At 44.2% G+C, this 15,816-nt stretch overlaps 1 protein-coding gene across 1 annotated transcript in view; it reads left to right on the top strand.

Moving 5' to 3' along the window:
- Positions 1-13,665, top strand: part of gdf5 (growth differentiation factor 5) — a 37,484-nt gene extending 23,819 nt beyond the window's left edge. Inside the window, exon 2 of the mRNA XM_080204371.1 lies at positions 12,666-13,665. Coding sequence (XP_080060497.1) covers positions 12,666-13,537 — 872 coding nt within the window. The 3' untranslated portion in view covers positions 13,538-13,665. The remainder of the gene's footprint in view (positions 1-12,665) is intronic.
- Positions 13,666-15,816: the final 2,151 nt, after the last annotated feature.

Below are 15,816 nucleotides of genomic sequence, written 5' to 3'. Positions count from 1 at the left end.
TTCATCTTCACTGGTTGGAAATACAGGAGTGCCCCAATGAATACCTTCATCACACGGACTGTCCCAGTTCGAGTAGAGAGTTCACCACCAACTTGTCAAAGCAACCAAAAAGACACAAGATAAGTGGCCTTGCCAATGACAACTATACACACACACACTCACAAATACACACACACACACACACACACACAAATACACACACACACATACACACACACACAGTGGGGAAAGCTTTAGTTCACTATTAATGAGATTATAAATGGGTTTATAAAACATGATGCTATCAATGGGGATTCTGTAAACACTGCTGATCACCAGTGATCCATGGATAACTCTGATCAGGCGAATGGCATCCTCATCCCATGTTTCATGCTCTTAATTTCATTGCAGATCGAGACGCCTCACATCTCTTTTTTCTCTCCATTTTTCAATCCCATTTTCAAAAAGAAAATCAAAGCAATGAGGCAGAAAGAATTTCTGTGGGGGTTTTCCTGATTTCCCACCGTAATTTGCCTGTCAAAGTTACAACGAGACATTTATATATTTATCAAACTGGTCCGAGTGCTCATTTTTCACGTGTGATCCGAGGCAGAGTGTTAACAGGGAATTTTCCCATGGGAAAGATAGCAGTAAATTTGCAAATAACAATCTGGAAATTACACTGAGCAATGTTATCATTTCCCTGTGCTATTTTTATGGAGGTATTAAATTGTTCCTTATAAATGGATAAGTGTTAAAATAGCAGAGAGAGGGGAATGTGATCTTGACATGTTTATACACTAGCACTGCCCACAGAAATCTACATTTCTGTTGTTATCCTTAACAATTTATCAATCAAAAGTTTAGGTGAAGAATCCCTACAGTGCAGGAAGAGGCCATTTTTCTGGAATGCGCTGCCTGGCAGGGTGGTAGGGGCAAGTTGTCTCACATCCTTTAAAAAGTACCTGGATAAGCACTTGGCACATTCAAGGCTATGGGCCAAGTGCTGGTAGATGGGAACTTTCAGCCCATCGAGTCTGCACCAATAACAATCCCACCCAGGCCCCATCCCGTATCCCCATGCATTTACACTTCTAATCTTCCTGACACTATAGGGTAACTTAGCATGGCCAATCAATCAAACCCACACGTCTTTGGAATGTGGGAGGAAGCCAGTGCACCTGGAGGAAACCTATGCAGACATGAGGAGAATGTGCAAACTCCACACAGACAGTCACCCAAGGCCAGAATCGAACCCAGATCTCTGGCACTGTGAAGCAGCTGTGAGGCAGCAGTGCTAACTGCTGTGCCGCCCGGCTGTGCCTGTAACTGATCCATTCAGACCACTAATGTTGCAGTTTTAGCCATTGATCTGCAGTGAACTGATTTCAGTTGGATTAATAGAAATGGCCATTGTGTTCCTAAGCTTGGGAATGGTCACAAACCAAAGCAGCATCTATTGTCTACACTGTGATGACTCCCACTGGAAATACAATAGGAAAGGCATCGAACTAGTTGTGGTATCTTCCCCAAAACCCTCACAGTTATCCCGGCCACCCCAGTGGTCCAGGTCACACAAGGACAATTCAGGCAACCATCGCACAGATTCTGTCTCCTAGTTTAACAACGCCTCCATTTTAAAATATTCAACCTTGTTTTTAAATCCCACCCTGGCTTTACCCCTCTGTATCTGTGTAACCCCTTCACAACCTTCCATGGGGACACTATGTTCCTAATCTATCCCTGATTTTAATCAGAGACTGTGCTTTCATCTGCCAAGGCTCTAACTCTAAAACAAAAACAAAGAACAAAGAACAACCCAGCACGGGAAACAGGCCCTTCGGCCCAACGAGCCCGCGCCGTCGCATCCTCCTACACCTACCCTGCCCTGCGTGTCTGCGAGTGGAACCCCTAACTTAGCCAGATTCAGGGGAGAATAGTGTCAATTTAGTAAACCAATCAGCCTAAGAGCACATCTTTGGGGTGTGGGAGGAAACCGGAGCGCCCGGAGGAAACCCACGCAACCACAGGGAGAATGCGCAAACTCCCACAGACACAGGCCCAAATCCATGTATCTGCACAGCTAGCAGTGATAGTCACTGAGCTGTTGCGGCGCCCGTCTACCGGTCCACGATCAAGCACACACACCGACATGAAGTACTAGGCCACTCCCGGAACCTCCAAGAGCAGCCCACGCACGACCCACCGTGTGCATACCCCTTGTTTGACAACAAGGTGGACCTCCACCTGCGGAATAAAAAGACAAAAACGTTAACATGTAAGTCTGCATTTCCGGTGTCTCCCGAGGCTCTGACCCTATTTAATACCCCCTACTATAACCCTCCGTCCTTGTTTCGCTCATGTGTCTATCTAAGTAGACCTTAAACAAGTCCAACGTGCCTGCCTCCACCACCCTACTCAGTAGTGCGTTCCATACCCCCACAACCCTCTGTGTGAAGAACCTTCCTCTCACATCCAAATTATACTTCTCCCCCGTCACCCTTAGATCATGACCTCTCGTAATTGTACCCAATCTAGGGAGCAGCCTATCACTATTGACTCTATCTATTCCCTTCAGTATCTTATATACCCCTATCATGTCTCCCCTTAATCTCCATCTTTCCAAGGAGAAAAGTCCCAGTTTCTCCAACCAGTCCCAGTTTCTCCAACCATTACATTGCTAAACCTCTCCACCTCACAAGGTGAATAGGATCTCAGGAAGACAACATGTACAATAAAGCAATGTTCCCTTTAGCTGCAATACATTGTTACTCCAGACTATGTGCTCTGGTGGCACAGTGGTTAGCACTGCTGCCTCACAATGCCAGGAATCCGAGTTCGATTCCCAGTTTGGGTCACTATCTATGCGGAGTCTGCACCCTCTCCCCGTGTCTGTGTGGGTTTCCTCCAGGTGCTCCGATTTCCTCCACAGTCCAAAATACGTGCTGGTTCGGTGCATCGGTCATGCTAAATTCTCCCTCAGTGTAACCACCAAAAAGGCGCTGGAATGTGGCGACCGGGGGACTTTCTCAGTAACTTCATTACAATGTTAATGTAAGCCTACTTGTGATATTAATAAATAAACTTTAAAACTCTAAACAAACCTTGAATCAGGGTTGAATCTACGATCTCCCAGCTCAGAGGGAAGCATTCAGGTTGATGTGTTAACACAATGAGGGTGTTGCTGGTTGGAAGCAGCAGACATGTTTAGTACAGCACATTCTTGGGTGTTGTGATTTTTCCTCATCTGACCATTAAGGAGACATTAATGAACCAAGTGGGCTTTTGTGACAATGGTTTCATTGTCATCGCTAGAACTTTTAATTCCAGATTTTTACTGAATTCAAATTTCACCATCTGCTGTGGTAAGATTTGAACCCAGGTTCCCAAAGGATTACTCTGGCTCCCTGGATTTGTGTTCCAGTGAGAAACCACTCCACACCACTACCTCCCCTAATTAATGCTTACAACTTTTACTTTGCCAGTAGATGTCACTAGCACATTCGCTAACAAACAGTAAAATTTGGGTATTAAAATAATGAAAGAGGATCCATTTCCTCAGGTGGGGGAGTCCTGAACAAAGTAGGAAATGTAGCTTTAAAATTAAAAGTTCAACCATTCTGTGCATCAATTAGCATCACCTTCACACACAGCAAATCTGTACTCTCTCCAAACTGCTGTTGAAGTTTTCTTTATGCATTCAAGGGATGTGGATGTCTCTGGATAGGCCAACATTTCACAGAAGTCCCATTGAAGAAGGCCACTAGGTTCATCGAGTCTGCACCGACAACAATCCCACCCAGGCCCTATCCCTGCAGCCTCACGTATTTACCCTGCTAACCCCCCTGACACTAAGGGGCAATTTAATATGGCCGATCCACCTAAACCGCATGTCTTTTGCGTTATTGCCCATCCTTAACTGTCCTTGACAGGAAAAGGTGGTGGTGAGCTGTCTTCATGAACTGCTGCAGTCTATGTGATGTGGGTATACCCACAGTGCTGTTAGGGAGAGAACCCCCTGCATTTTGACCCAGCAATGGGAAGGAGCGATGATGTATTTCCAAGTCAGGATGGTGAATAACTTGGAGGCAAACTTGCAGGTGGTGGTGTTCCCAGGTATCTGCTGCCCTTGTCCTTCTAGGTGGTAGTTGTCTTGAGTTTGGCAAAGGAGCATTGGTGAGTTCCTCTAGTGTATTTTGTAGATGGTAACACTGCTGCGTCAGTAATGGAGGGACTGAATGTTTGTAGATGTGGTGCCAATCAAGTGGGCTGCTTTGTCCTGAATGATGACAAGCTTCTTGAGTGTTGTTGGAGCTTCATCTATCCAGGCAAGTGGGGAGTATTCCATCACACTCCTGATTTGTGCCTTTTAAATGACGGACAAGCTTTAGGGAGTCAGCAAGTGAGTTACTTGCCGCAGGATTCCCAGCCTTTGACATGTAGTTATAGCCTCGGTATATATATGGCTAGTCCAATTCAGTTTCTGTTCAATGGTAACCCTTGGGATGTTGATAGCTGGGAGACAATTGTTAATTAAAAAAACTGGGATTGATAGATTTGTGTTGAGTAAGAGTATTCGTGGCTCTAGAACTAAAGCAGGTAGCTGGAGTTAAAATACAAATTAGCCATGGTCTAATTGGAAAGCAGAAAGGGCTCAAGGAACTGAAAGACCTATTGCTGTGCTCCGGCCATGTGATCATATAGATTCCAAAGGATCATCTTATTGCATTGAGGAACTGAGGTGTAGGGTCAAGATACACGGCACAGGATAACGGGAAGACTGAAAACAGTCAGGGAGTCACTGAGGTAATGTAAAAAGCATTGGTGATGCTGCTGCCAAAGCTGTAGATCATCGGAGAAAGGAATTAAAGGAAGGGCAGAGATCCACAAGGTTGTGGAAAAGAATGTTAGGCTCGGGTGACTCATTAAACATTGGAACAGTGAGGATGAGAGTGGAGGAAGGGTGTGCATGAATTGCCAAATTGAACAAGAGAACCATATATTGGAGATGGGTGTTTGAATACTTTCAGAATCCATGATCCATAATTAACATAGTGCGGCCAGTGAAGGAAACCAAAGTAATTGTAAAGCTATGATACACGCCTGGCATTCACATAGCAATGGATGATTTTATGAATCGTGGTTTACCACATGTGGTAAATGTCTTAATGGGGACATTTTTGGGGAGTGCACCAGTAGCAGAAAAATCCACACAGCTGAAAACAGGAACTGGCGTGGTGTCAACGTTCAGTTAATGGGCCACACAATGCGATGTATTCTAGATGGTTCCCATGGTTTGTTCCTGTGGCTGGTGACATCCTCAGACTGTGGTCTTCCCTGTCTGATTCTCTCACACTTGTCCACTATCCTGGAATGACGGAATGTGTGCAGATTATCTCAGCCATGCTTTCACAGCCAGCAGGGCAGAGGATTTGTGTCTCACCAGTTGACGGGCCAGGAATTCTGGATTGAAGTCCCACTCTAGGACTTGTTGGCCACAACAGCAGCATTCGTGACCTGGTTCAGCAGATTGGTAATCAGCTTGCCAATCCCTCCAACAAAGAGCGGAAGAAAATGCTCATAATGATACAAAATACACAAACAAACAAGCCAATGGCTTTTAGCCAACAGCTGCTGATGTCACCCCTGAGAACTGCAGTCTTGTTACCAAGGGCTGAGTGCAGTTTTGTGTCAAACGAACATCAGCTTGTTTTACTGGTGAATTGTATCTCTTCAATCAGAATTTAAAGTATTTAACCACAGGGGAGTAGCTTCCAGAACATAGAATCATAGAATCCCTACAGTGCAGAAGAAGGCCATTCAGCCCATTGAATCTGCACTGACTCTCTGACAGAGCATCTTACTCAGGCCCACCTTCTGCCCTATCCTTGCAACCCCACACATTTATCTAGCTAATCCCCTTAACATACATATCTTTGGACACTAAAGGTCAATTTAGCACAGCCAATCCACCTAACCTGCACATCTTTGGAATGTGGGAGGCAAGCAGAGCACCCGGAGGAAACCCGCGCAGACACGGGGAGAACATGCAAATTCCAGACAGACAGTGACCCAAGCTTGGAATTGAACCTGGGTCACTGTGCCACTGTGCCACCAGCTGTAAAAATGAAACCACTGGGCATCACTTCATCTAGGTGAACAATACAGAAGTGTTGCTATTTGTGAGGTTTAAACATTTTAGTGTTGGTCTTAAATTTTAACTCTCCTCGAATTTCCTAATAGCTCAGCATTAAATAATGCAGGGAAGGACAACATGACAAAGTGAGCTTTCACACTATTTCACACTTGGGCTTACAGCCTAGGACCTCCATGTTCCCAGCACTGTTGTTCAGGGATTGTCTCTCAAAGTGCTTCTTAAAGCTAATGCTGGGGAATGAGCATCTATCAGTGTCTATACCGTACTGTTAGAGTAAATCCATTGTGATTGTGCCCCAAGAGAAAAGGTTTCTTGGGAGAATGAAATTAGTGAGACTGTAAGCCCTCCTGGAATTAGAGAAACATTTGCTGCAAGCCTATATTCTCTGCCATCAATTTTGATTGTTGCAAATTCAGAAATGCCACAAATTGGATGCATTAAACGCCACATCTGATCCTCTACTCTCCACTTGTGTTGCATGAGATTATGCAATGGAAATAAGTCTTTGAAAACTCGACCCTTCCATATTTTTCAGAACAGAACTGTCTCTCCCACTGGTTGTTGTCTTTAGGAAATAGGTCCTCTCTTTATTTTAAACACCCCAATTTTGTTGGTTGTTACTGAATGTGCTAGTGCCATCCACTGGTAGAGTGTAAGGTTATGTGTGTTGGTTGTACAGAAGGTCTGTCTGGATGGACATACTGGATTGAATTGTCACAGGCAATGACAATTGACTGTGTTCCTGGTGACTATGCCATCATTTCTGGGATCAGTTTAACTTGAACATTGACATTGCCAGGGCTTCCAATGGCAGCTTAGCTGTGACAATGTTAGTGGGCAGTGGGGGGAATGGGCATCAGTTGAAGACATTCAGTATTAGGGGTCTCCAGTTAAGACTGAAATGAGGAGAATTTTGTTTTATCAGAGGGTCGTTAGTCTGTGGAATTCTCTTCCCCAGAGGGCAGTGGAGGCCCAGTCATTGAATAGATTCACGGCTGAGTTCGATAGATTTCTGATCGATAAGGGAGTTAAGGATTATGGGGTAGGAAGGAAAGTGGAGGTAAGATCACAATCAGATCAGCCATGACTTTAGTGAATGGCAGAGTGGGTTCAAAGGGCTGAATGGCCTACTCCTGCTCTGAATTCTTGTGATCTTGTTTCTGTGAGCATGTGTTTTAAGTCTAGTTTTCCTATAAACACACAGCTGTGTAGGAAGTTAAACATAGAAACATAAAAGATAGAAGATAGGAGGCGGCCATTTGGCCCTTCAAGCCTGCTCACCATTCGTTATACTTGTGGCTGATCATCCAACTCAATATCCTAATCCTGCTTTTTCCCCATAATCTTTGATTCCATTTGTCCCAAGTGTTATATCCAGGTGCCTCTTCAATACAGGCATCAACTACTTCCTACGGTATTGAATTCCACAGGCTCACCATTCTTTTTCCCAGGGTGGAAGAGTCAATTACTAGAGGGCACAGGTTTAAGCTGCGAGGGGCAAGGTGTAAAGGAGATGTACAAGGCAGATTTTTTTACACAGAGAGTAGTGGGTGCCTGGAACTCATTGCCAGGGGAAGTAGTGGAAGCGGATATGATAGTGACTTTTAAGGGGCTTCTTGACAAATATATGAATAGGATGGGAATAGAGGCATATGGTCCCTGGAAGGGTAGGGGGTTTTAGTTCAGTCAGGCAGCATGCTTGGTGCAGGCTTGGAGGGCTGAAGGGCCTGTTCCTCTGCTGTAATTTTCTTTGTTCTTTGTTCTTTGGGTGAAGAAATGTCTCCTCAAATCTGACCTAAATGGTATATCCTGAATCCTCAGGCTGTGACCCCCGGTTCTGGACTCTCCCACCATCAGGAATATCTTCCCAGCACCTGCCCTGCTTAGTCCTGTTAGAATTCTTTAAGTCTCCATGAGATCCCCCCTCATTCGTCTGAACTCCAGCAAAAACAATCCTAACCTAGTCAATCTACCTCATACATTAGTGCCACCATCCCCAGAATCAGCCTAGTAAACCCTTGCTGCACTCCCTTGAGAGCAAGAACATCCTTCCTCAGAAAAGGAAACCAACACTGTACACAATACTCTAGGTGGGGCCTCACCAAGGCCTGTATAATTGTAACAATACGTCCCTGATCCTGAACTCAAAACCCTTTGCAATGAAGGCCAACATACCATTTGCCTTCTTTACCGCCTGCTGCACCTGCATGCTTAAGTTCAGTGACTGGTGCACAAGGACACCCAGGTCCCACTGCACACTCCCCTCTCCCAATTTACAGTCATTCAGACAGTTATCTGCCTTCTTGTTTTGCTTCCAAAGTGAATAACCTCACACTTATCCAAATTATACTGCATCTACCATTGATTTGTCCACTCACCCAACCTGTCCAGATCATTCTGAAGGATCTCTGCATCCTCGCCACAGTTCACCCTCCCACTCAGCTTGGTATCATCTGCAAACTTTGACATGTTACATTTTGTTCCCTCATCCAAATCATTAATATATATTGTGAATAGCTGGGGGCCCAGCACCAATCCATGTGGCACCCCACTAGATACTGCCTGTCAATTTGAAAAGCACCCATTAGTTTCTACTCTTTGTTTCCTTTCTGCCAACCCCAGTTTTCTATCCATCTCAATACACTTCCTTCAATTCCGTGCACTTCAATCTTGCATGATAATCTCTTGTGTAGGACTTTGTCAAATGCTTTTTGAAAGTCCAAATATACCACATCTACTGGTTCCCCATGTCAACTCTACTAGTTACATCTTCAAAGATTTCCAATAGATTTGTCAAGCATGATTTCATAGAACCCGACAGTGCAGAAAGAGGCCCTTCGGCCCATTGAGTCTGCACCAAACACAATCCCACCCAGGCCCTATTCCCATATTCCTACATATTATACCCACTAAACCCTCTAACCTCTGCTACCCTGGACACTAAGGGGCAATTTCTTAGCATGGCCAATCAACCTAACCCGCTCATCTTTGGACTGTGGGAGGAAACTGGAGCACTGGGAGGAAACCCATGCAGACACAAGGAGAACGTGCAAACTCTACACAGGCAGGGACTCGAGCTGAGAATCGAACCCAGGACCCTGGAGCTGTGAAACAGCAGTGCTAACCACTGTGCTACCATGCTGCCCAATTTCCCCTTCATAAATCCATGCTGACTTTGTCTGATCCTTGATAATGGATTCAAGAGTTTTTCCCACTACCGATATTAAGTTTATTGGTCTATAATTCCCTGTTTTCTCTCTACCTCCCTTTTTGAATATTGGAGTGACATTAGCTACCCTCCAATCTGCAGGGACTGTTCCAGAGTCTATAGAATCCTGGAAGATGACCACCAGTGCATCCACTATTTCTAGAGCTGCTTCCCTAAGTACTCTGGGATGTAGATTATCAGGCCCTGGGGATTTATCCACCTTCAATCCCATCAATTTTCCCAGCACCATTTCTCTACTGATATTGATCTCCCTCAGTTCTTCCCTCTCACAAAATCTTGCATTCTCCAACATTTCTGGCATCTGATTTGTGTCCTGTTTTGTGAAGACAAACCAATTCAGTTGCTCGGCCATTTCTTTGTCTCCTATTATACATTCCCCTGTTTCTTTCTGTAGGGGACCTGCAATTGTCTTCACTCACCTCTTTCTCTTCACATATCTATAGAAACTTATTTTTGCACTGTATTTTCCTGTTGTTAATCAATCCCTTGGTCCTTCTTTGCTGAATTCTAAACTGCTCCCAATCCTCAGACCTATTATTTTTCTATATGTTTCTTTCTTAGATCGGATACGCTCTCTAATTTCCTTTGTAAGCCATGGATTAGCCCTCTTACCATTTTGCTTTTGTGTGAGACAGGAATAAACAATTGCTGCAGTTTCCCCATGCATTCGTGGAATGTTTGCCAATGCCTATCCACTGTCATCCCTTGAAGTAACTCTCCCCAATCTATCAAGACCAACTCACACCTCATATCTTCATAGTTTCCTTTATTAGGATTCAGCACCCTAGTCTCTAAATCAACTACTTCACTCTTCACCTTGATAAAAAATTCTATCATGTTATGGCCACTCATTCCCAAGGGGTCTCAAAACACTAGATTGGCAATGATTTCCTTCTCATTACACAATTCTCAGTCTAAGATGGCCTGCTCTCTAGTTAGTTCCTCCACATATTGGTCAAGAAAACCATCCCGTATACACTCCAAGAATTCCTACTCTATGGCATTGTGGCTAATTTGATTTGCCCAATCTAGATGCAGATTAAAATCACCCATGATCACTGATATTCCCTCATCAGATGCATCACTAATTTCATGTTTAATGCCATTCCCAACATCATCATTACAGTTTGGGGGTCTATATATGATACCTACTGATGTTTTTTTACCCCTGGCATTTCTCAACTCTACCCATGTTGTCAGAGCGAATAACCTTTTTCATTATTGTGTTAACTTCCTCATTAACCAGCAGTGCCACTCACCACCTAGTCCTTTATGCCTGTCCTTCCTAAATATTGAATACACTGGGGTTTTCAATTCCTACCCCTGGTCACCCTGCAGCCATGCCTCCGTAATCCCAATTATATCGTACCCGTTTACATCTATCTACGCAATTAATTCATCCACTTTATTGCAAATGATCCATGCGTTAACTCACAAGTCTTTAAGCTTGTCTTTTTAACATTTGTTTGCCTTGCTCCAAATATTTTCTCTATAGCCCTGTTTGAACTTTTCCCTTTATTTCTCTGCCTATCACCTTTCTTTTTCCCTTTTCTACATTTTGTTTTTGTCCTTGCTCCTTCCTTCTCTGACTCCTTATATAGGTTTCCTTCCCCTGACATATTAGTTTAAACTCTCCCCAACCGCTCTAGTAAACAGTCCCCCTCGGACATCAGTCCCTGTCCTGCCCAGGTATAACCCATCCAATTTGTACAGGTCCCACCTCCCCCAGAATCGGTCCCAATGCCCCAGGAATCAGAAACCTCTCCCTGACACCATCTCTTCAGCCATATATTTATCTGATATATCCTGTTATTTGCGTCAAAACTCTCTCTGTGTAGGTCTGTAGACACTGATTTTGGAGGGGCTATGTTATAGTGTCCTAATGTCTGTGGGATGTAACTTGAATCATTATTCAAGACTTTTCACTGTCTTTTTTCACCTCCTCTGTTTCTCCTCATTGCTGTTTCTCTTTGCTTGCTCTCCTACATATTTTATCCATGCGTGGATTGATAAAGCAGTGCCAGTGTTGGTGGTCAGAGATAGGAACAGACCCAAAAAAGCTTTCACGTGAATTCTAGCTGTCATTTCTTTCTCCCTTTTAGGTGTTTATTTCATAAACGTTAAAAGGTTTCGAAAGGAAGGACTCACAATCCCATGGCAGCACATCCCTTAGCACTTTCCAGGCAACTAAGCACTTGTGAAATGTAATCTCTGTTGTCATTTAGGAAGGTGCCAATTTACAACTACCAAGGTCCCACAAACAGCAGCAAGATAATGACAGATTTATAGATACAGCCTAAACCCTCAAACTTCTGTGGTGACTGTCCTTCCACAGAACCACAGCTGGCACCACCAATGACAATGGCTGGAATTCTCTGACCTTGCCCGGGGCTGGGATTTTCCACTGCAGTGAATGGAGATTTGACTGAGTGGCGAGGTTTCTGACATTGAAGAATTCAGGCTTATATATCCATTCCCCTTTACATAATGGATTTTGATTCAAGCACAATTAACATGCATTTCTTGGGCTTCACCAAGTGGTGGTGTTGGAATGGATCATTGAGTTATACAACCCACACAAGAATGCCATTCAGCCTCTCGAGCTAATGCCAGCTCTTTGGCAAAGCTATCCAATTAGCTACATGACTCTGCCCTTTCCCCAAAGTCCTGCAAACTCATTTCCTTTTCAATTAGAAATCATAACATCATAGAATCCCTACAGTGCAGAAGGAGGCCATTCAGCCCACCGGGTCTGCACCAAAAGCAATCCCACCCAGACCCTATCCTTGTATCCCGACATATTTGCCCTGCTAATCCCACTAACCTACGCGCCTCAGGGCATTAAGGGGCAATTGAGCATGACCAATGCACCTAATTGGCACATCTTTGGACTGTGGGAGAAAACTGGAAGAAACCCGTGCAGACCTGGGGAGAATGTACAAACTCCACGTAGACAGTGACTCAAGCCGGGAATCGAACCTTGGTCCCTGGAGCTTTGAAGAAGCAGTGCTAACCACTGTGCTGCTGTGCCGCCATTTATTATTATTTTATATTTATAAATATTTATCCAATTTCTTTAATGAAAGTTAGTAGTTTTTAAAAAAATCCAGGTGTTTTTAAACTGAAGGATTCAACTCTCAAAATGTCTTTGTGGAATTTGAGCTCACAATTATTTTGTCTAGTTTACTAGTCCAATAACTTAACCTATATATGACTGAGTTTTGTACCTTTTAATTTTTCTGATATTTTTCTTGGTTATTAATTCTTTTTGAATGTCTGATTTATCTTCTCTTTTCTCAGATGATCGCCACACTTTTGTGAGGAAACAGAAGTACATTTTCAACATCAGTGCTATGGAAAAGGAAGGGTTATTGGGAGCGGAGTTACGGATCCTGAGGACCCGACCGATTGATCCTAGGAGGTCACGACTCCCAGGAAGTGTGTACAATCTCAGAATATCCAAGTGCCCCGCAGACAGACAGAAGCCAATCATACTGGACTCTCGCTCTGTTGATATTTTGGATGCACCCAAATGGGAAGTCTTCAACATTTGGAAGCTCTTCAAAATGTCCAGGAAGGAGCAGCTGTTGACTCAACTTTGCTTTGAACTGGAGGCCTTGGACAGAGGCAGGTCAGTGGATTTAAGAAGCTTGGGTTTTGGCAGAGCAGGCCGGCAAACCAAGGAGAAAGCTCTCCTGTTGGTGTCTGGCAGGACCAAAAAACGAGACCTGTTCTTCAATGAAGTCAAAGCCAGATCTGGGCAGGATGACAAGACTGTTTATGAATTTCTGTTCAACCAGAGGAGGAAGAGAAGAGCCCCTCACTCATCCCGCCAAGCAAAAGGCAAGAAGGCCAAGCCAAGATGCACTAGAAGACCTCTCCATGTGAACTTCAAGGAGATGGGCTGGGATGACTGGATCATTGCTCCTTTGGACTATGAAGCGTATCACTGTGAGGGGGTCTGTGACTTTCCCCTTCGGTCTCACTTAGAACCCACAAACCATGCCATTATCCAGACACTGATGAACTCCATGGACCCAGAATCGACTCCACCTAGTTGCTGTGTACCCACAAAACTAAGCCCCATTAGTATTTTGTACATAGACTCTGCGAATAATGTGGTCTATAAACAGTATGAGGATATGGTAGTGGAGTCCTGTGGTTGCAGGTAGCACTGGACTGAATTATTGGGCAATCAGTAAAAGGTACAAATACGGGACTTGTGCCATATTGAGTATTGCAGGTACAGTTGGTTTTCTGATGGTTCCAATTGCTGAAAAGACCTTTGGTAATAAATAAACATGAATATTCGATGGTGCAGAAACTAAATCACTGTTGAAGCTAAGCCAGCTTCAGCATCGCCTCCAAATTAACTCAAGCAAATAAATTGGTTCCAAAGTGTTTCCTTCTGGATGGCATTCCCGTTCACTGCAGTGATTCGGTGCCAAGAATCCAACTGGTGACTCACACTGTCCATGCGACTGGCAGCTCACACTACCATCGCAATCCACTTGCCCAACACTGCCCACTTAACTGAAACAGAGACGGTGCCAGGGAGTAATCCTGGTAGGAAGGGCGTGAGTCAAGGGAGTCAGGGAGATTAAGCTGAGGCATGGCTCCAGAAAGGTTCTCTTCACTACCATGGGACTTACTGCATTCCTTGCTCTACATCCAATGGCTGATGTTACAGTTGCTTTGCTCATTTCGGAGCAAAACCCATTAAAATATTGCCTCCTGATCATGCAGACATTACATTATCCAGAATACTATCACGATTGGCCCTCTGTACCACTGGCCAAATGCTCAGAGAGAAATTGAGGCCTTGGTAATGTTTGCCAATGTGCTGGTGGTCGATCTGATGGCACCATTCACTCACCACCCATCAGGGGATGGGATAGCATGTGATGTTGCAGAGAATCTTCTGCAGATCGTCAGGGCCATCAGCATTGACCCTTGGGGGACAGTTCCACAAATCCACGCTGCTGATGAGCGCGAGACTTGTTAAAAAAAAACCCTATAAAAAAAAACCCTAAACCATTTACAAACCACTTGCACTCTCAAACCTGCAACCACAACATCGTGGTCTGACATTCTAACCTTTTGTTACGTGAGGGAGCAAGTGGAACAGGTAGCATTTGAGCTCTGCTCAGTGTCTGCTTCAATCAGAACCCACCGCCAAATCCATGTCAATCGCGATGCATTAAACAGCTGCTTTCCTATTAAAGTGAAATGATAAATCACACAGCTTTCAAACTTCTGTCAGCAAATAAGCAATCTTATTTAAACCAACACGGTCCAGAGGCTTGAACACCAAATAAATGTTTGTCTAATCTTAGTCCTGCTGGAAATTTTAAAAAAATTATCTCCTGACTTGGGAAAGAGGAAGGGATAAACACTCCCAGACAGAGGCAGGCAGACCACACATCCACTTTGCTCATCTTGCAGAACGCTGTATTGTTGAACTCACTCCAAAAACCATTCATTTACACTGTTAATATCAGGCCTTATATGTGACAAAACCCGAGGTGTGAAAGTAGACCATATCTGGCTGCGGCAAAGCTCTATGTACATTGTGATTCAAAGTATATCAGCCAGGCTTCTCCAACCTTGTTCATCCCACCACCACTGCCAGCATGAGTGGAGAGTTTGGCACTCAGCCAAAACTGCATTCACTGCAGCGGGACTGGAGAATGCCAGCCACAGACGAGTTCGGAGAATTGTAGCCATAATGTCTCTTCAAAGCCACAAAAAGCCTTGAAAATTCTGTTACTTTGACTACGAAGAGCACAGGGAAAGAGCAATACAATTGATTTGAATCAGAATTAAGAATGTGCATGCAGTCAGGATTAAGGCCATTCAGCCCATCAAAGCTCCATCCTCTAACACTCTGTCTTCACCCAAAGGATCTGGAGTGAACAGTTGTTGAGGGTTGTGCCTGGCATAGGGAACTGGGCTTTGGAAACACAGACCATGATACTGGCGCGTGTGCCCAGTGCAGCTCCTTACACTGTTTCCGAAGACAAACGTCCATTGCACAGGCAATGATACAATAATAACTCACACATCAACAGGTGCTAGAAAGTGTTATTTGGAGACCAGCTACAAATACAGAGAATGTGCCAAATCTCCGAATGGAGGTGGAGAAGGAGGGGAGAAGCTGTTGGGGGAGACATAATTCACCATTCAGTGGGATGTATCCATACATTCGTCAATAGAATTGCCACTGTGCACTTTCTAATCTTATTACTATTTGTGTTGCTTGCTTTGCCATTCAAAAACACCTCTGGGAATTTAATGGGTTCAAATCACATTTGTCAGTTGTCTGATAACCAACAAGTGACTAGTCTCTGTTGAGGCAACCTAACAGTCTCCTTGTGTAGACTTGGAGGTTCCAAAGCCTTGGTTCTGTCCACATTCCATTCAAAACAGATAGAAACACATTCCAGTACAT

Source organism: Carcharhinus amblyrhynchos, chromosome 16, assembly GCF_965287045.1.
Source record: "Carcharhinus amblyrhynchos chromosome 16, sCarAmb.v2.hapA, whole genome shotgun sequence".
NCBI lineage: Eukaryota > Metazoa > Chordata > Chondrichthyes > Carcharhiniformes > Carcharhinidae > Carcharhinus > Carcharhinus amblyrhynchos.
This window is presented reverse-complemented; position numbering and strand designations above follow the sequence as displayed.